We start from the raw sequence: 20,236 nt of genomic DNA on the forward strand, positions 1-20,236 counted from the left end.
ACCCTTTAAAACTCACAAACTCCTGGATATCATCCCTCAACATGGAATGATACCCCATCCTCCTCATGTCCTCATCTATAGCATATTGCGGAATTAACAATGCTCGTTCCCAAAACTTGGCGGTGATCTCTGTCACAGTCTCAGTGGTCTGTTGGAGCTCATGAAACTCCCTCACTAGTCATTGCACGTTGATAGGTGGTGCAAACTCCACATCAAATAGCCAAACAAACTCGGCCCATGTCATCTCAGCCACACCGGCTGCTCCCACCTGGCTAGTTACCTCTCCCCACCAGTCTCGGGCTCTATCTCGCAGCATACATGAAGCAAAACCCATATTTGCCACATCAGGGCAAGAAATCATGCGTTGGGCGTTCTCAATATCCACCACCCATCATCGGCTAACAATGGGGTCCCGGACCTTGAAAAACTCTGGCGCCCCGCACACCTTGAACTCCCGGAATGAGGGAGTTCGGGCCCTGACCTGGCCTGCATCAATCTCGGCTCTGAATGACCCGAGCCTCTCCTCCATAATCTCCATCATACCCTCCTTGACTATCCCAAAGATAAATGGGGTAGCGTCCAGGATGCCCCTCGTAACCTCGGCTGCGATGAGCTCACGCAGCCTCTCGTCGATTGGCTCAGTACCATCGCCTGACCCAGATCCAGATCCCAATCTTGATCCCCCAGCTCCATGCCGTGTCACCACCATACTGTACTGCAATACCATAAAACATAATGATCAGGATGTCCATATAGGGGATCTTCCCACACCGGTCCTCCTTCGAGCATCGAGGTATATAACATTGGTTCGGGTACAAGTCTTGTGATTTCAGTAGTACGGGCCCAATACTACCTTCCACACCTACCTGTACCTTCCCCAAGGCTCTACCTGATAACTCCAATTCGTCCCAAAATAAATCATATTCTACAAACTACCGCATATCTCAAATCCTAGGCGATCATAAGATTTGCACTATCCACATCAATCATACCAATCATATTAGGTTGCCTTTATGAATGCAAATTATACACAGAAAAGGATCAAATAGACTTTCGAAAAAGAGATTCTACCCTAGCACCACAACCATACAAGGAACAGGAAATAAGGACAAATCAATCATTCTAAGGGTATAAGCTCCTCACTGTATACAATTTTAAAGGCATACACGTAGCAAGATCCATATGATTATCATAGCTCAAATATCAATACAACATGGCTAAAATATTGGGGAACTCCTTACTTAGCTCAAATATCAATACAACATGGCTAAAATATTGGGGAACTACTTACTTTCCTCTTTTCCATTCTTTAACAGTTTTAACTTTTATTTTATTTTTTGAAAACAATTTTACCATTTCTATAACAACGTAAATTTCATACCAAAATTTTTCATTTTCAAACACAATTAAACACATGTCATATTTCTCAAAAATATCAAATATCAACATCAATGCATTTTTTTAAAAAAATTGTTTATCACAATTCCAGAATCCTCCAACAACATATCCCGAATGTGAGTGTGTGTACAATCAAGCCGGTACTTTCCCGTGATCTTCGGGAGTACCTGAAACACATAAAACATAACACGGTAAGAATGAAGCTTAGTGAGTTCTCCAAAATACCACATACATTGAGTTAACCACTCGAGGCTAACTCAATACGACCCTCCAGTTAATGTGTTCCAGTGGAGACCCTCCGGTCCCACAACTCGGGTGGACCCTCCGGTCCTAACTCAATAAGCTCATAATAGTAATACTCAACATAAATCACAAAAACATAATGCATAATATCGCAATACACAGATAAGCACATAAGACATCTCAGACACACAAAGATACCACTCATGGTAAGTATAGTGAGAATACTCACCTCGTAAGCTAGCGAATAAAAGTCTCGTACTCGGAAATCTCGAACTAGCCTCTGCCTAACACATTGGATAGTCATATCTAATTAATACTCAATTCATACTCAAATATACCAAAGGTTGTTCTCTTTTTCTCTCTAACTCCTAGAATGGGTAAAAGACCATTTTACCCCTCCATGGTCTCCATTACTCATGTTGACCAAACCCTAAAGTCAACATAAGTCAAACTTGAGTCAACAGTCCAGGTTTGACCTGACTTGCTGAGTGTACTCATGTGACTCGTTGAGTCCACCCGTTCCCCAGAAGTCTTCACGAAGGTCCAACTCGTCGAGTTAACCCCTAACTCGCCGAGCTACAGCATGGCTAGCTCATCGGGACAACCCTAACTGATTCGTCAAGTCGGCTCATCGACTCAGCGAGTCCATTCAGACCCAATTCGTAATCAGACGATTTCAAGGCAGAAAACCCCCTCACACTCTAGATCTAAGCTCTCAAGGCTCATTTATTGCGTAAATCAACGAGCTTTACGTTCATGCATGACACTTAGGGCTTGAAATACCAAGAAGATGCTATATTAAGGGTTTTTCACTCAAGGCTCTATTATGGCTGAATAAAGCAGAGACCTTTGGACTCTAGCGACTTCACAAGGTCTAGATTTGAAGTCCAAATCTCTATATGTGCTTAATACACTCAAAGCCCCAATATTAGATGGAAAAGAAGCCCTAAAATCCAATAATATGAGGTCTACCCAAACTAATGAGAAAGGTATAAACTTTATACCTTTTACAGAAGCTCTTGGATGAATAGCAACAGATCTAACAGCCTCATCTTGATCCTTGCTTGAAATCCTTCTCTTCTCTTCCAAAGATGCACCAAGATACTCAATATTAACTCAATAACCCTCTATAAGCTCAAAGGCGATTAGGGTTTGTCTCAGTGAAGGTAAGCAGCTGATGAGCCGCAAATGAGGCTATAAGTGCCCTTAAATAGGCCCCAAACCCGGGGATTTAAGGTTTCTCTACACAGTGTCTACTCGGCGATTCGACTCCCCGACTCGTCGAGTAGATCATTAATCCCACGTGGCACAACGCAACTCTACTCGAAGAGTTGTAGCACCAACTCGTCGAGTTGCTCAATAGTCCTTAAAAATAAATAAATAAACCACATACCTGGAAGTTCGGATGCTACAATTATCCCCCACTAGAATCAGACTTCTCCCTCGATGTCATGCTCTAGAAATGGCTCTGGGTACTACTCTCGCATCTCGGATTCCGGTTCCACAGTCAACTCGGACCCTCTCCAATGTTGCCACTGGACTTGAACCAGGGGCACCTCTTTGTTCTTCAGAACCTTCACATTTCGATCCAAGATCGCGATCGGCTTCTCAATATAATTCAGGCTCGCATCCACCCCTCTCATATAAATCTCGGCTAGTCTCTCTACAGAAGAACTCTCGCTGACAGCGAGAAAGTGAGCGCTCTTCGTCAGCCGGTCCACGATCACCCAAATCGCATCAACTCTATGCACAGTCCTCGGTAACTTGGTGATAAAGTCCAGAGAAATATGTTCCCACTTCCACTGGGGAATCTCCAGAGGTGCTCTGCCTTAACTCGGCGGCAAGTCAGGCACCTCTCAACTACCCAAGCAACATCCCTCTTCATACAGGGCCACCAGTAATCTCTATTCAGGTCGAAATACATCTTGGTGGCCCTGTGATGGATCGTGAATCTCGATCTATGCACCTCCTCCATCAGTAAACGACGAGCTCCGCCTGTATAGGGCACCCAAATCCGCCCTCGGAAATTCATAAGCGCACGACTGTCCGTCACAAACTCAGACACCTGCCCAATCACCCGCTCCCTCTTGCGGTTCTTCGGTCTCACGACCTCCACTTCGGCCTCTCGAATGGTATCTAAGACTAGAGTCATCACCGTCATCCTCATACACACATCTCGGATTGGAGCACTCTCAGCTCTATGACTCAGGGCATCGGCTACCACATTAGCCTTTCCCGGATGATATAGGATCTCGTAGTCATAGTCTTTCACCACGTCCAACCATCTCCTTTGTATCATGTTTAGGTTGGGCTGATCCATGAGATACTTCAGGCTCTTGTGGTCCGTCTATATGGTACACCGAACCATGAGCAAATAGTGGCGCCAAATCTTGAGGGCGAATACCACCGCCCCCAACTCTAGATCGTGGGTAGGATATCTCGTCTCATGAGGCTTCAACTACCTCGCTGCGAATGCTATCACGTGCCTCCTCTGCATCAGCACTGCACCCATCTCTGGTGTATATATATATATATATATATATATATATATATATATATGCATCTCAGTATACCACAAAGTCCTCCACTCCCTCAAGAAGAGCTAACACCGGGGCTTCGCAGAATCTTTGGCGAAGCATCTCAAATGAGGTCTGTTGCTTGGGACCTCAAATAAAAGTAACACCCTTCCGGGTCAACCTGGTGAGGGGGACAGAAATCTTGGAGAAATTTCTAATAAATCTCCGATAGTAGCCGACCAATCCTAGAAAACTACTGATCTTGGATGGGGATCTCGGCACCTCCCATCGCATAACTGCCTTAATCTTGGCCGAGTCGACCAATGTCCTAGTCTGATTAACGAGATGTCCTAGGAACTGGACCTCTCGTAACCATAATTCACACTTGGATAATTTGGCATACAGCCTCTTCGATCTCAAAACTCCAAGAATCTCTCTCAGATCCTCCTCATTCTGCTCTCTGGATCTCGAATATACCGATATATCGTCGATGAACACGATCACCGATCGATCCAACATAGGCCTGCACACCCGAATCATGAGATCCATGAATGCTGCCGGTGCATTGGTGAGCCAAAGAGGCATCACCACGAACTCGTAGTTCCCATAACGATTCATAAAGGCCATCTTCTGGATATCCTACTCACGGACTCTCATCTGATGATATCCAGACCTCAAATCGATCTTGGAAAACCAAGACACCCCCCGCAACTGATCGAACAAATCGTCGATCCTCTGAAGTGGATAACGGTTCTTGACCGTCAGCTTGTTCAACTCCCGGTAATCAATGCACATACAGTGTGAACCATTCTTTTTTCTTGACAAAAAGGATCGACACTCCCCACGGCGAGCTACTTGGCCTGATGAATCCCTTCCCCAACAGCTCCTGGAGCTATGAGGATAACTCATGCATCTCTGGTGGAGCAAGGCGATAAGGTGCCTTGGTGATAGGCGCCGCTCCCAGAACCAAATCAATCTGGAACTCCACTTGCCTCTCGGGAGGTACACCCGGTAACTCCTCGGGAAAAACATTCGGAAAGTCACTCACTATCGAAACCTCGACAATAGAACTCAGTCTCTCGGTAGCAGCCCGCATATCCATCACATATGCTAGAAAACCCATACAACCCTGCTGTAGACTCTGCCTCGCCCATGCAACAGAGCAGAAGGTTGACCCAAATCTGGTACCCTCGCCATACACTGTAAGCACTCCCCCACTGAGGTCTTGTACAGTCACCAACTGACGCTCGCAGTCGATCATGGCTCCAAAACGGCTCAACCAATCCATGCCCATGATAACACAGACATCCCACATCGCAATCGGTATCAGATCAATCAGAAACTCGACACCAAAAATCTCCAGCACACATCATCGGAACACATCAGTAGTGAAAACCTCATGCTCGTCAGCTATAGAAACCCTCAAAGGTCGACTCAATGCCTCACGTCAGATACTGATGTGATGAGAAAAAGCTAAAGAAACAAAGGATCGACTCGCACCCAAGTCAAATAACACTAAAGCAGGTACAGAACTCACAAGAAATGTACCTAAATATAGCACATAATAAGCACAATAAATCTCAAAATAAATAAATAGGAAAGGAAAATACATATTAGCCACGATATCAGGTGCTGCGCGGACATCCTCCGTTGTCGGCTGAAAACCTCTCCTACGAGCCCTCGGAACCTCGGCCTTCACCGGTCGAACATCAGTAGCACGCAAAACAGCAGGAATGGAACCTTGGGCTGATCCCTGAACGAGCTGAGGACCCTTGGCCTTCCGATGGCCGATCTGATTGCAGTGAAAACAGACTGCAAATACCTTGGCGCAATCCTTCTCCATATGCCCATCCTTGCTACATTTGTAGCAAATCCCTTCCCAGCAAGATACCTCATGAATCTTGCTGCACTTTCCACAAGTGCGGCCCTTCTGGCCTCCCGATCTCGAATCAGCAGGCTTAGCCCGCTTTGCTACCGGCTACGATTGCACCGGCCTCCAGTGTTTCCCCTGAGACTCCGCATCCTCCCTGGCCTGAGTCTCCAACTCGATCTCCCTCCTTCGGGCATTTGCCTGAAGGTCAGCAAATGTACGATAAGACGATTTCGCCATAAACTCTCGAATATCCCTCCTCAGAATGCTTAAATACCGGCTCATGCGTGCCTGCTCAGTCAACACATGCTTAGGGCAGAACAGTGCCCTCTCGTGAAACATCCATATAATCTCAGTCACCGACTCTGTCTTCTGCTTGAGAGATAGAAACTCCTGGGCCAACCGTTCCCTCTCCACCAAGGGAACATACTCATCTTGAAACATCACGATAAACCTCTCCCAAGTCACTGTAGTGTGCTCTGCAGGAGTAAAACTAGTTGTCACAAACCTCCACCAGTCCTTCGCCCCCAAGCGAAGCTGATTCAGCGCGAACCGTACCCTCAAATGCTCTGCGCATGAAAATGTGTAGAAACACCCCTCGATATTAGATATCCATCTCATCGTAGAAATCGGATCCGGAGACCCATCAAACTTTGGTGGCTTCATGTTGCTGAACTCTCGGTACAACAACGGGTCACCTCCCTGTGGCCTGACAGCAGCGGCAACTGCGGTGACTGCAGCAGTAGCCGCCTCAGAAACTGCAGCGTATCATTCGTCAAACGTCTCAATCAAAGTGGTCTTAATAGACCCAAACATCTCCGGAATATCCTCTCGTATGGATGCGGCCACCTCTTCGTGAATCATCCTATGAATCTCATCATCGCTAATTCCTCTGCTCTCTGGGGTGTGGCGTGTACCTACCATGATGTCTCTGAAACACAACACAAAATCATCAGAGACTCGCTCGAGCATACTCAAACTCGACTACTCATCCCTACTTGTTCCTTAGCATCCTAAGGATTCTTACTTCGATTGCACACAGACCGAGTGCTTTCAGTAGTACAGGCCCAATACTACCTTCCACACCCCACCTGCAGTCACCCCAAGTCCTCCTCCTAGGATTCTAATTCACAATTACTCTAATTATCACAAATTACATACTACTCTCTTAGTAGACCCCTCTAAAGCTCATCTAAGTATCTCTTCCTAGATTATCTCCCAACTCAGAACTCAACACATATTCCAACAAATAACAAATATCACTGATCAAAAGCATCTCCTAGGCTAAGGCATCACAAATCAGGCAACTCTAGCCCCAGAATATGAAATACCTAGCCTACTCTCTAGCATGCATGTAACGCCCGTGTTTCCAGGTTAGGCATTATAGTTGATGTAATAGTCTAGGTTAACCGTTGTAATTCTTTTGAAATATTAATGATGAAATATTTGAGTATTATGTGAATTATGTGTATTTGTATGCTTATTACTTAATTATAAAGATATAATTAATAAAGGAAAAAATAAGCGTCAAAATTAAAGTGTGAGATAAGCCCTATATCTTTACATAAAGTTGTAGTGGTCAAAACAAGGATTCCGGAGATATAAGGAATGCCGAAATCCGAGTTATAACGAAGAAGTTATGACCTGTCGAAGTTTTGTGACAAAACCGACACGACGCCGAATGACGTAAAATATGAATTTAAGATATAGCGATATATAGCCTTAGTGATCTAAACAAAAGTTGTAGGGTTCATTAAACCGAGAGCGTGCATAAAAAGAACGCCCAAATCTGACTTCGTATGAGGAAGTTATGATTTTCCGAAGTTTCGACTTAGCGGTATGCAACCCGAATACTCAAATATGAGATCGAGTGATTCTTAACTGAAACAATCTAAACGAGAGTCGAATATCTCTTCAATAGTAGTCCAACGATAAAAAGACAGACGAAAACAGAGTTCAGATGAAGGAGTTATGAATTTCGAACGGAGTTTTCCTGTCCCGGCCTACTGAAAATAATATATAAGTAATATATTTATAATATATTAAAAATAAACTCAAAATTAGCCAACGGATTCTACACGAGAGTTGTAGAGCATAATCTCACCTTCTCGTCGATATAAAGAACGTCGAAAACGGAGTTCGTATGCGAAAGTTATGAATTTCTGAAGTTCGGGGCACGAACCCCAAAGCTGTATCAGAGACCAAGACGTGGCAAGTAGTGCCACGACGTGGTAGGTCTTTTGACACCTCTGGGAGTCCCCCAGACGCAACTTGCGATGACGCATGCATTGAAGATCAAGCCCACGACATGGAAAAAGGTGCCACGACGTGGCAAGGGCAGATTTTGCCCTATAAATAGATTTGAAGGGCCACCGTTTAGGGCTGTTAGTTTCTCTCTTCTCTCTCCCGTTTTACCTCGATTTACGTGCAAGAAATATCCCGAAGCCCCGGTATCATCCCGAGACCCGAAGCGAGTCCTGAAGCCCGAAGATCCCAAGAAGAAAAGAGTTTCCGAGCCGAAGCTCTGCTCGCGAGGAGTCCGGTTTTTGTGAAGATCTTTCAGATCTAACGAAGAATACTACTTCTACAAGCCGTAGTGCTGTCTGATCATCTTCTAATCAAGTGAGTGTGTAGTTACTTTCTTCTAACGCATAATTATGATGTATTTTATACGAAATACGTGTTATGTGTATATTTTGTTGTTATATGTGTGAATGTATATTCACTTTCTTCTATCTCATGGATATGATTTGTTCTCTATGAAATACATGTTATGTTATGTGTCTTATCTTTTATCTGGAATGTGTTTTGAATGAACATACTATAAAGGTTTTAAACTATGTATAAAAATGTATATTTTATCTACTAAAATGTTGGGTAGAACATGGGTAGATAGTTGTCTTGTGATAAAAAGATGAGAGGCCTCGATGTTTTTGATTTAGTCATCTAGCGGAGTTTAGATGACGACCACAGACTTTTCTAGATAGTCATGTGGAACGCTAGCAGGCTCGCCACCTGTAGGTGTTAATGAACTTGGGTGTTCATTCGTTGTACTCCATCCCCCTCATGGTTGCCTTATTTGACTTATATTGCTGAGGAACCCCCGAAGCATGTGTTGTCGCCCCGAAGAAATATTCTTAGACTAGGTCCCTTATGTTAGTTTTCTTAGGGACGTAAAGTGAGAATAACGGGAATGGGTAATTGGGTTATTGTTGGTTGGTGGAATTAAATATAATTAATTATTGTGGGATGAAAATCCTATATGCTCACCAGGCTCCCAAGCCTGACCCACTCAGTTTCTTTGTATTAAAGGTAGTGGCGCCAGAGCATAAGTTGGATGACTTGTCAAGTTATTTTTGGATTATATACATGTTGTTGTAAATAACTGTTGTAAGGTATGTATTGAAATGTTTATGCTTTTGGTCTGTTTATCGGAACATGACATCCCGAGTATTGTAATATAATGAAAAATACATTTCTTTAAGAAATGCTTTGGTAAATCTTATTTTATCATATTTTTGTTTTGGGAACGAATTCCATAACTCTTTAAATCAAAGGATTACTCTGAAATCATTTTAAAGGCATAAGTTAAACCGGTCTTTTCTGGCCGTGATTTTGGGGATGTCAAAATGCAATTCTCATAAAATATCTCATAACACAAAAGTAAGGGTATTTTGGGAAATCACCATTCGGGCTCTGGCTGATTGTACACACCGCTCCAACTCGTTTTCTCTTAAAACTCTTTCTCGTTTTTAGAAAATCATTTCTTTTGAATTTTTTTCTTAAATCCTCAGCCTGAGTCCAAACACACCCGGAGGTGCATACAAATCCCTCAAACCAAGGCTCTGATACCAACTTGTAACAACGTAAATTTTATACCAAAATTTTTCATTTTCAAATACAATTAAACACATGTCATATTTCTCAAAAATCTCAAATATCAACATCAACAAATTTTTTTACAAAAATCATTTATCACAGTTCCAGAATCATCCAACAACATATCTCCAATGGGAGTGTGTGTACAATCAAGCCGGGGCCTTCCCGCAATCCTTGGGAGTACCTGAAACAGATACTAGATAACATGGTAAGCATGAAGCTTAGTGAGTTCCCCAAAATACCACATACATCGCGTTAGCCACTCGAGGCTAACTCAATACGACCCTCCGGTCAATGTGTTCCAGTGGAGACCCTCCGGTCCTACAACTCGGGTGGACCCTCTGGTCCTAACTCAATAAGCTCATAATAGTAATACTCAGTATAAATCACAAAAACATAATGCATAATATCGCAATACACAGATAAGCACATAAGACATCTCAGTTACACAAAGATACCACTCATGGTAAGTATAGTGAGAATACTCACCTCGTAAGCTAGCGAATAAAAGTCTCGTACTCGGAAATCTCGAACTAGCCTCTGCCTAACACATTGGATATTCATCTCTAATTAATACTCAATTCATACTCAAATATACCAAAGGTTGTTCTCCTTTTCTCTCTAACTCTTGGAATGGGTAAAAGACCATTTTACCCCTCCATGGTCTCCATTACTCATGTTGACTAAACCCTAGAGTCAACAGAAGTCAAACTTGAGTCAAATGTCCAGGTTTGACCTGACTCGCCGAGTGCACTCATGTGACTCGTCGAGTCCACTCGTTCCCCAGAAGTCTTCGCGAAGGTCCAGCTCCTTGAGTTAACCCCTAACTCGTCGTGCTACAGCATGGCCAACTCATCGGGACAACCCTAACTGGCTCGTCGAGTCGGCTCATTGACTCAGCGACTCCATTCAGACCCAATCCGTAATCAGAAAATTTCAAGGCAGAAAACCACCTCACACTCTATATCTAAGCTCTCAAGGCTTGTTTATCACGTAAAGCCACGAGCTTTACGTTCATGCATGGCACTTAGGGCTTGAAATGCCAAGAACATGCTCTATTAAGGGTTTTTCACTAAAGGATCTATTATGGTTGAATAAAGCAGGGACCTTTGTTCTCTAGGGACCTCACAAGGTCCAGATATGAAGTCCAAATCTCTATATGTGCTTAATACACTCAAAGCCCTAACATTAAATGTAAAAGAAGCCCTAAACTCCAAGAATATGAGATCTACCCAAACTAATGAGAAAGGTATAAACTTTATATCTTTTATAGAAGCTCTTGGATTAATAGCAACAAATCTAACAGCCTCCTCTTGATCCTTGCTTGAAATCCTTTTCTTCTCTTCCAAAGATGCACCAAGATACTCAATATTAGCTCAATAATCTCTCCATAAGCACAAAGGTGATTAGGATTTCTCTCAGTGAAGATAAGCAGCTGATGAGCCGCAAATGAGACTATAAGTGCCCTTAAATAGGCCCCAAACCTGGGGAGTTATGGCATCTCTTCGTAGCATCTACTCGGCGAGTCTACTCCCTGACTCGTCGAGTAGATCATTAATCCCACGTGCACAACACGACTCTAATCGACAAGTTGTAGCACAAACTCGTTGAGTTGCTTAATAGTCCTTAAAAATAAATAAACCACATACCTAGAAGTCTGGATGTTACGATTTCCTTAGTTTGAATCCCGACACAGCTGAGAGTGTGCCTGAATCCCTCAAACCAATGCTTTGATACCCACTTGTAACGACCCAATTTTCAAGAGATTTTTTTTTTCATTTTTGATTAACCAAAATACTTTCCACAAACCATGAAATCCCAAATATAATTCTTTTCAAAATTCATATCAATTTATTCCAAATCATCAGAGTGTCCCATAAAAACGCCTGACAGAGAGAGATAGTTCACGTCGTGCCATCAAGCCTTGCCCTCACCCTTAGGCTCGGATGTACCTGAAAAAAATCCACAAACTATAATTTAATGCTTAGTGAGTTCCTCACAGCATATTCCACACACAATCCGCATAACACATATCATATTAGCTATAAAACACTACTAGAAAAAAGGCCTTTTACGACGCGCAAAATACGACGCTCATTGATCTATGTTACGCAAGAGAGAGTGACATTATAAAAATGTCATCTCTTCAAAAAATTTAAGTATATATGTCGCGTTTTATTGAGTGCCCTTAGAATTAGTGTCTAATGTAAAAAACTTAAAAACACGGAGGGCACTTAATGTAAAATGTGCGCCGTCTCAATGTGTCGCATTATAATTTTAGTGAAAGGCGCGCGTCTCTTCACAAAAATTGAGGTTACTAAGAAAATATCTAACACTCACTATTCATCAGTCACTTCACTCTCTACGATTCTATCGACTCTGAGACCTCGACTCGCCTCCCCTTGCAGACAACGTCTCCTCCTCCGATCGTTAGGTTACTTCTCCTCTGGCTGATTTCGTCTCGCCGACGACCGTGGGATCAACTGACATCATTGGAGACTGCTCAAATTTCGTGCCCTAGGTCCGATTAAGGTGTTCCTGTTGAACCGATTTAGGCCAAGTGAACTTCCCGGTTGGCCAGAGAACGCTGTAACAGTAGAGAAAGAGCAGAAGAAAGTCGACACAAGGGGAAGAAGCGCCTGGTAGCCATTAATCTGATGCTAAGTTGAACACATTCAAGGGTTTCTCACCTACTGAAGCTTCTCAAGTCGAACACAAGGTAAAATCTCAAGCTTCTCAAGTTATATGTAATGTTTTTATCCCCTTCTTTCATCTTGCGAACATTTTCTCTGCTTTTTATCCCAAACTTTCACCTTGTCCTCAAGGTGAAGAAAGGATTGGCTAACCGTGTATGTATAATGTTAGTGGCCTAAGAAAAGAGACGAAAATCCCTCAAAATACTCTTAATCAAACTCCCATGTGAGATGTTTCTCTTCAGGTTCTTCGAACCCTGGTCTGGTAGAACGTAATTTGTTTGTTTTCTGATTGTACTTATGAAATTATGAAATCGTGTGGTATCTTTCATTTCGATTGGGGGTATGTATGGACGATTTGTAATAGGGATTGAGATTATGAAATCATGGTTGAAGCATTCATTAAACCCTAAATGTAGATGTCTGAGTCGAGATTTATTTTTGAATTGTTGAGAAATTCTGCAAGGACACTTGATCTTCTCAAGAACATAGAAAAAAGTTCTAAGTTGTTTGACTTAATTAGTCAAAAAGCATCTTATTTTGGAACCAAAAGACTTGTTAGAGCATATTAAACATTGAAAGTGTATGTATTTATGAAATCAGACACTGATTCATTTTGCATTTTGATCATCACACAACCTCTTCATTTGTAACGCACTAAATTACTACTTCCTTTATCATATAAAATTCAAACACTTACTTCCTTTATCATATAAACTACCCTTCATATACGCTACTTCCAAACATACATACATACATACATAATACATAGCCACACACATGTTCAATTCTTTTGGTCTCTCACACCTTTCTAAAACCAAAATATATACACCAACTTATCTTACTATCTTGTTTTATGAATATTAGAATACACACCACTTTACAATGTTTATTTACAGCCAAGGGTCAGATTCAAAAACCACATTAAAACATGGGTTCTTAAATAATTATAATTTGTATAAACATGAGCATGCCTAAGAAGGCAAGCCTATCTTCAAGTTCTTTTCTTTACACCTGTATCAAACCACTGCCATCTGTAACTTGAAGCTTCTCATTTAACATTGTCTTGTATTCATCATCTCTATCTTCTAAACCACACATTAGTTCAACCTGTTCAATACAAACACCACATCATTTGTTGGTAATCACCATAAATTTATGATGTTGTGTCTTGTCCTAATGGGGCCCACATCATTAGAGCATATTAAACATTAAAAGTGTATGTATTTATGCTTCTAACTATTTTTGCTTGTAGGACTATTAGCAAGAAGATTAAAAGTGCATTGATCTGGGTGGTAACTACAGCAGTATGTGGCTTGGTGTTGTGCATCTTATACGGTTAGTAAAATTAGATCACCTCGCTGTATATATTGATGCTCTTTGTTTGCTGAGTTGTGTATTTGTGTTAGGGAATTGTGATTTTTTATGATAATAAAGTTTTCACTCTCTCATTCGCCCATGGATCAGCCAAGCAATGTGATTGTGTGAGCGTTAAAACATTGTCTTTAATATTTTCAATTGCCTCATTAACTATGTGGAATTGTGTTTATCTTTCTTCTAGGTATTTTTTTTCTTAATTTATATGTTATTTCCAACCACAACCAATAATATTTATTTCTGCAAACAAATGTGGCACGCAAATAGTCGGCATAAACAATTACCTTTTGTGGTGGCTGAGAACACCATAGCTCCAGCTCCGCTAAACCGGCTTTCACAAATTCCCCATTTTTGAAGGTACAACGCTCGTGATGTGTAAGGAGACTACATAATGAAGATAACTTCAAATGAATATAAATGATGGAAACAATGGAAATGAAAGAGAAAAAAATCTAAAGTTGCGTAATAAAACACCTATTAAAGAGCTGTGTATTAATATAGGAGAAAACTTGAGCTAATATCTTCTGAACAATTATTGGAGGCACCTGAAATGCAATTATTTGAGAAAATCTCGTAAACAAAACTTTTTGGACAATTTTAATTTGTAAATTTATTAATTAATTTATTCCTACAAGAAACATTTTCACTTATGATCAAATGCAATTAGGAGTAGAAGCTACTTTTAGTCATTTAGAAGGTTGATCTCCCTGGTTTCCCTTGCAAGTAGGTATGATGGGCACTGCCAAAAAAATTAGCTTACATGGCAAAAATTACTATTCTAGCTTTGCATTTTGTATACTTATAATATGATTGATGAATGAGATGTTTCTAGGCTTTGACATAATCTGACTGTGGTTAGTTTCATGGTCACACTAAAGCATAAATGGGCATGATTTCTGAGTTGACAGCATTGCTTGCTTTATGAAAACGTGATTTTTAGTTACTTTAATGAAGACTTTTCAAGAAACTTACAACATTCGAGTTTTAGAAAGCTGTTAGGCGATTTTAACAACTAAAAAGTCTTTTTAATTGGATTTATGAGTGATTTAATGTGAATTTTTGAAGATTAGGTACTTTTATCTCGTATATAAAAAGAGCAGCTGAGAGCAAAAAGCTATTTTTTACAGTAACATCAATGTATGCATCAGTTATCACAGTACCATGATTTTTTACCCCTATATTAGAATGAATACGATTCCATTTGGCTGTTTCTCTTGAATATATATTCATGCCAGTCTCTTGTCCCACCAATGTTCAAATCCTTAGAGCCAGAAGCAACAAACGCATGCTTCAAAGTATAATATCCAAGCTTGCATTATGTGAACCTTTCTTCACACATAACTTGCTAAATGCTAATGTTCATTAATTTTTTTCATAATTGTGCATTGCAATATGCATATAGTTACAATGAGTTACAATTTTTTTGTTACTTGCTACAGGCTCAAAGGGTGATAAAGCAACAGTTTCTGCTATAAATTACACTGATATTCCACATACTCAGGTAAGAAAAGGTATTTATTTTTAATCTATCTATTTTTTAGGGCACATAAGTTTTTTATTTTTCATTTTCTAATATAGATTCTATTATATTATTTTGATTAAAAATTCATTTTTGTGAATATTCGTTTAAAATATCCAAGCCTTTTTAACTTAACATTAAAAATAATCAAAAGCCTAACATATATTGTACATACTCTATAAGCAATACATATAACATATAGCTCAACAGAATGAGATTAAAAAGAATGTCATCCAAAAAGCTTCTTGCTACTCTACAAGCAATACATATAATAGCTGCACCTCTTCTTTTCTAACAGATCCATCATGTTCACCCTTTAACAGGATTCATACAAATCAATTCAATCATATTATAACAAAAACAATAATTAATCTATAACTAAAGTTATTATAGATAATAAAAAGAACCTTGAGAAACAGAGAGTTTACCTGTGAGTGTGAGTTACCTTGATTAGGTTGCAGTTGTGTTCCTTCTTTTCTAACAGATCTTTTATAGATCTTAGGTACTCACCCTTTCACAGGATTCATACAAATCAATTCAATCATCTTTATATAATAATAAAATGATAATTAATCGATGTGTGATGAAAATTTTACTAACCTCAATCTGCCACATTAAATCAGGAATGGAAACAAGTAGAAACATCAACTCATTAACCAACAAAGACAGAAGAGAAAGAAAGAAAGAAAAAAACAACAAAGAACAGCCATACCTATAGGAAGTTCTTATGCAGTATTAATCACAATTAACATCAAACATAAATATTTATACATTTTTAGAATGTAACAGTCAACTGACATTAATACCTAATTATGGCAGTTACTTTCTATCTAACTAACACAACTTTCACTAATTCCCATTCTTAAAAATACGTGAAACCAAATATCAAATGCATGTATTTATATTTGTAAGATTGGGCTTGGAGCAATCTATATTTATTAAAGAAAATATTACAGTTAGATAATTACATATTGAAAAATAAAGCTAATTTTAAACAGATTGACCACCCAAGGGTAAAAAGGTCACACACATAAATTATGAAGTAACGGGTTTGTAGGTGGTTTTGTGTTGGACACCTGTTTAGCCCATTTCTAACTTTCAAATTTCTGCAAAAGATCATATTCAAAATTTTAAAAGTATTTCTAATTTTCAAATTTCTGTAAAAGTTCATAAAATTTTATAACAAACACATAAAAATATTCAAACAAGCTGAAAAAGTAACTGGATGCTGAAAAAGTAATTGATAACCTATACAGTTTTGGTCCCTGCTTCAGTTTTGTCACTGTACAGTTTTGGCCCCTGTATAATTTTTTTGTCCCTGTATAGTTTTGGCCCTATACAGTTTTGTTTTTGCATAGTTTTTGTCCCTAAACATGCGTAATCATTATTGCTTTAAATGGTAAATAATTATGTAGGTTGGCAACAAATGTTTAATGGATAAATCATGGATTTCCTCTAGTAGATTATCAAATGCATATGATGAAGGTGTGAATGCTTTTCTAGAGTTTGCACAAACTAATAATCCAAAGTTAGATGTTATTCCATGCCCTTGTGTAAATTGCATCAATTTGTGTCACCACTCAATTGACAATGTCCGTTATCATTTGTTTGCCCACGGCTTCGATGAGAATTATAAGATTTGGTCTTTCCATGGAGAAAAACAACCTAATAGTGATTCTAGATGCCCTAACAATTCCATTCCTCCTGATGCTATTTATACAAAGGATATGCTTCATGATGCCTTCAAATACGTAGACAATGAACCTGATTCGTTGAAATCACTTCTTGAAGAGTGTGATAAGCCACTTTATGTAGGGTCAAAGTATAATGCACTTAGTGGATTATTGAAATTCCAACATTTGAAGGGTGATTTTGGATGGTCTGATGCTAGTTTTGATGCTTTGTTGTCTGTCCTAAAAGATATCTTACCATCAAACAATACCATCCCTAGCTCGATATATGAGTCCAAGAAGTTGCTAAAAGGAGTAGGTCTACAATATGAGAAGATTCATGCATGTGAAAATGATTGTGTTCTATTCTGGAAAGAACATAAAGATGCTTCTCAATGTCCAACTTGTGGCACTTCTCGTTGGAAGAAGAATTCCAAAAACGTACCTTCAAAAGTTTTGTGGTATTTTCCTATCATCCCTAGATTTAGAAGAATGTTTTCAATACCACAAATTGCACATGACTTAACTTGGCATGCACAAGGTCGGGTCAATAATGGGAAGCTTACTCATCCTCGCGATACCCCTTCTTGGAAGCTTGTTGATAACACGTGGAAAGAATTCGGACAGGAAAAACGAAATCTTAGATTAGCCTTGTCTGCTGATGGTATCAATCCACACAAGTCATTAAGTTCCAAGCATAGTTTTTGGCCGGTTATCCTAATAACATATAATCTACCCCCTTAATTGTGTATGTCAAGAAAATTCATGATGTTGACTCTGTTGATATCCGGGCCAAACCAACCTGGTAACAATATTGATGTCTACTTGGCACCATTGATAGAAGATCTAAAGCTCTTGTGGGAAACTGGCGTTGAGACTTTTGATTCTCATAAGAAAGAATACTTCAATTTAAGAGCAATATTACTTTGGACTATAAGTGATTTTCCCGTGTATGGTAATCTTTTGGGGTGTGTTACCAAAGGTTATTATGCTTGTCTAATATGTTCAAAGAATACTTGTTCACAATGGTTGCCAAAGTCCAAAAGAGTATGCTTCCTTGGGCATAGAAGACTCCTACCACTTGAACATCCTTTTCGCAAAAGAAAAAAACATTTCAACAATCAACAGGAGCATGATTTTATGCCACAACCATCATCAGGTGAAGAGATTTATGACTATCTGGCGGGATTTGAGACTACATGGGGTAAGAAGATAAAGCCAAAGAAGGTAGTATCAAAGAAGGTAGGATCAAAGAAGATAAAGTTAAAGAAGATAAAGTCAAGGAAGGGAGCGTCAAAGAAGGAAACGCCAAAGAAGGAAAAGAGAAAGAAGAAAAAAGAAAGTATCGACGAGAGATCTAAATTTTGGCATAAAAAGTCGATTTTTTTTGAACTTGAATATTGGAAGAAGTTGCCTGTTCTCCATCAGTTAGATCTCACGCACATAGAAAAAAATGTGACCGAGAGTGTTTATGGGACAGCTTTGAATGTGCCTCACAAGACGAAGGATGGATTAAAAGCACGACAAGATCTTGAAGCGTTGGGCATCAAGACTGAATTACAACCTGAACCAAAAGGGGATCGACATTAGCTTCCGCCTGCCAAGTACACATTGAATTCTGCAGAGAAACGTCTATTTTATGAAACCCTGTCTAACATAAAAGTTCCTTATGGGTATTGCTCTAATTTCAAGAATCTCGTGTCGGATGATGTTTCAAAGATGAATGGTTTGAAGTCTAATGATTGTCATGTACTAATGCAACAACTTCTTCCTTTTGCAATCAAAGGGGTGGTAGATGTGAAGGTGCAGAGAACAATCCTAAGCCTGTGTCATTTTTTCAATGACTTGTGTAGTAAAGTTGTTGATGTTAGTAAGCTAGGCAAGTTGCAAAGTGACATCGTATTAACATTATGTTTGTTAGAGAAGTACTTTCCTCCTTCATTTTTCGATGTCATGACTCACTTGATAGTGCATTTAGTTAGAGAGGTGAGGTTGTGTGGCCCGGTTTATTTTCGGTGGATGTATCCATTTGAGAGATACATGAAAACACTTAAAGGGTATGTAAGAAATCATCATCGACCCGAGGGTTGCATTGCAGAGTGTTATGTGGCAGAGGAGGCCTTAGAATTTTGTTCAGACTACTTAAAAAACAAGAAATCAATTGGCAATCCTCATGAACGTGTTGATGAAAGAATCCGCAGTGGCAAGCCTTTATCAAAGGCTACAATTGATGCTGTAGATGCTCAGTTACTTGATCAAGCTCATCTTTATGTATTACGAAACACTGCTATTGTGGAGCCGTATATAGAGTAAGAATTTCATGAAACTGTATACTTTTATACCATTATATGTCATATAAAACATTCTTCTAACTTGTAATACACTTCAGGCAACATATGTTGGAATTGAAGGATCTGAACCCCCGTCATGCTCACCAGAGTACATGGTTGCAGAGCCAACATAGTCGGACATTTATTAGTTGGTTTAAGAAAGAGATTTGTTTTGAAAATAAGATTGTTAGAATTACAATAATTTTAATTATTTTTTTGAATTACATTAATTAGATATTTTTCTATTAGGTTGGAAAACGTTTGGCTAACGGGGAAGATATTTGTGATGATGTTCGTTGGTTGGCCAAAGGGCCTAATTTTGCTGTTACTAAATATAGCGGTTTTGCCATAAATGAATATCATTTTCATACAACATCTCGAGATGAGTCTAGAACAACTCAATGCAGTGGAGTGTCTTTAGTTGCACATACTATGCAGATTGCTAGTGCAAAAGACTCCAATCATGTGTATGGTGTTGTTACTTACTTCGGTCGTATAAAGGAGATATGGGATCTTAATTATCACATGTTTAGTATTCCTGTATTCATGTGTGATTGGGTTGATAGTCGTGGAGTAAAAAAGGATGATTTAGGATTCACGGTAGTTAACTTTGATAGGCTTGGTCAAAAGTCTGAACCCTTCGTATTAGCTAGTCAAGTCAAACAGGTTTTTTATGTTCAAGATCAACAAGATGAGAATTTGCATGTTGTTGGATTCACACCTCATAGGATGTACAAGTAT

At 39.6% G+C, this 20,236-nt stretch overlaps 1 protein-coding gene across 1 annotated transcript; it reads left to right on the plus strand.

Annotated features, from left to right (window-relative positions):
- Window positions 1-15,204: 15,204 nt before the first annotated feature.
- Window positions 15,205-18,755, plus strand: LOC145097990 (uncharacterized). The gene is made up of 4 exons (XM_079035682.1): window positions 15,205-15,271; window positions 15,416-15,477; window positions 16,911-17,845; window positions 17,924-18,755. The coding sequence occupies exons 1-4, from the start codon at window positions 15,205-15,207 to the stop codon at window positions 18,753-18,755; spliced, it is 1,896 nt and encodes a 631-aa protein (XP_078891808.1).
- Window positions 18,756-20,236: the final 1,481 nt, after the last annotated feature.

Source organism: Lactuca serriola, chromosome 4 (assembly GCF_051521515.1).
Source record: "Lactuca serriola cultivar US96UC23 chromosome 4, Lser_US96UC23_V15, whole genome shotgun sequence".
Classification (NCBI taxonomy): domain Eukaryota; kingdom Viridiplantae; phylum Streptophyta; class Magnoliopsida; order Asterales; family Asteraceae; genus Lactuca; species Lactuca serriola.

Coding starts and splice junctions, on each gene's coding strand:
- LOC145097990 (XM_079035682.1), top strand. CDS start 15,205: ATGCCAGTCTCTTGTCCCACCAATGTTCAAATCCTTAGAGCCAGAAGC. Junction 15,272..15,415: donor CAACAAACGCATGCTTCAAA/GTATAATATCCA, acceptor TACTTGCTACAG/GCTCAAAGGGTGATAAAGCA. Junction 17,846..17,923: donor GATGGTATCAATCCACACAA/GTCATTAAGTTC, acceptor GTGTATGTCAAG/AAAATTCATGATGTTGACTC.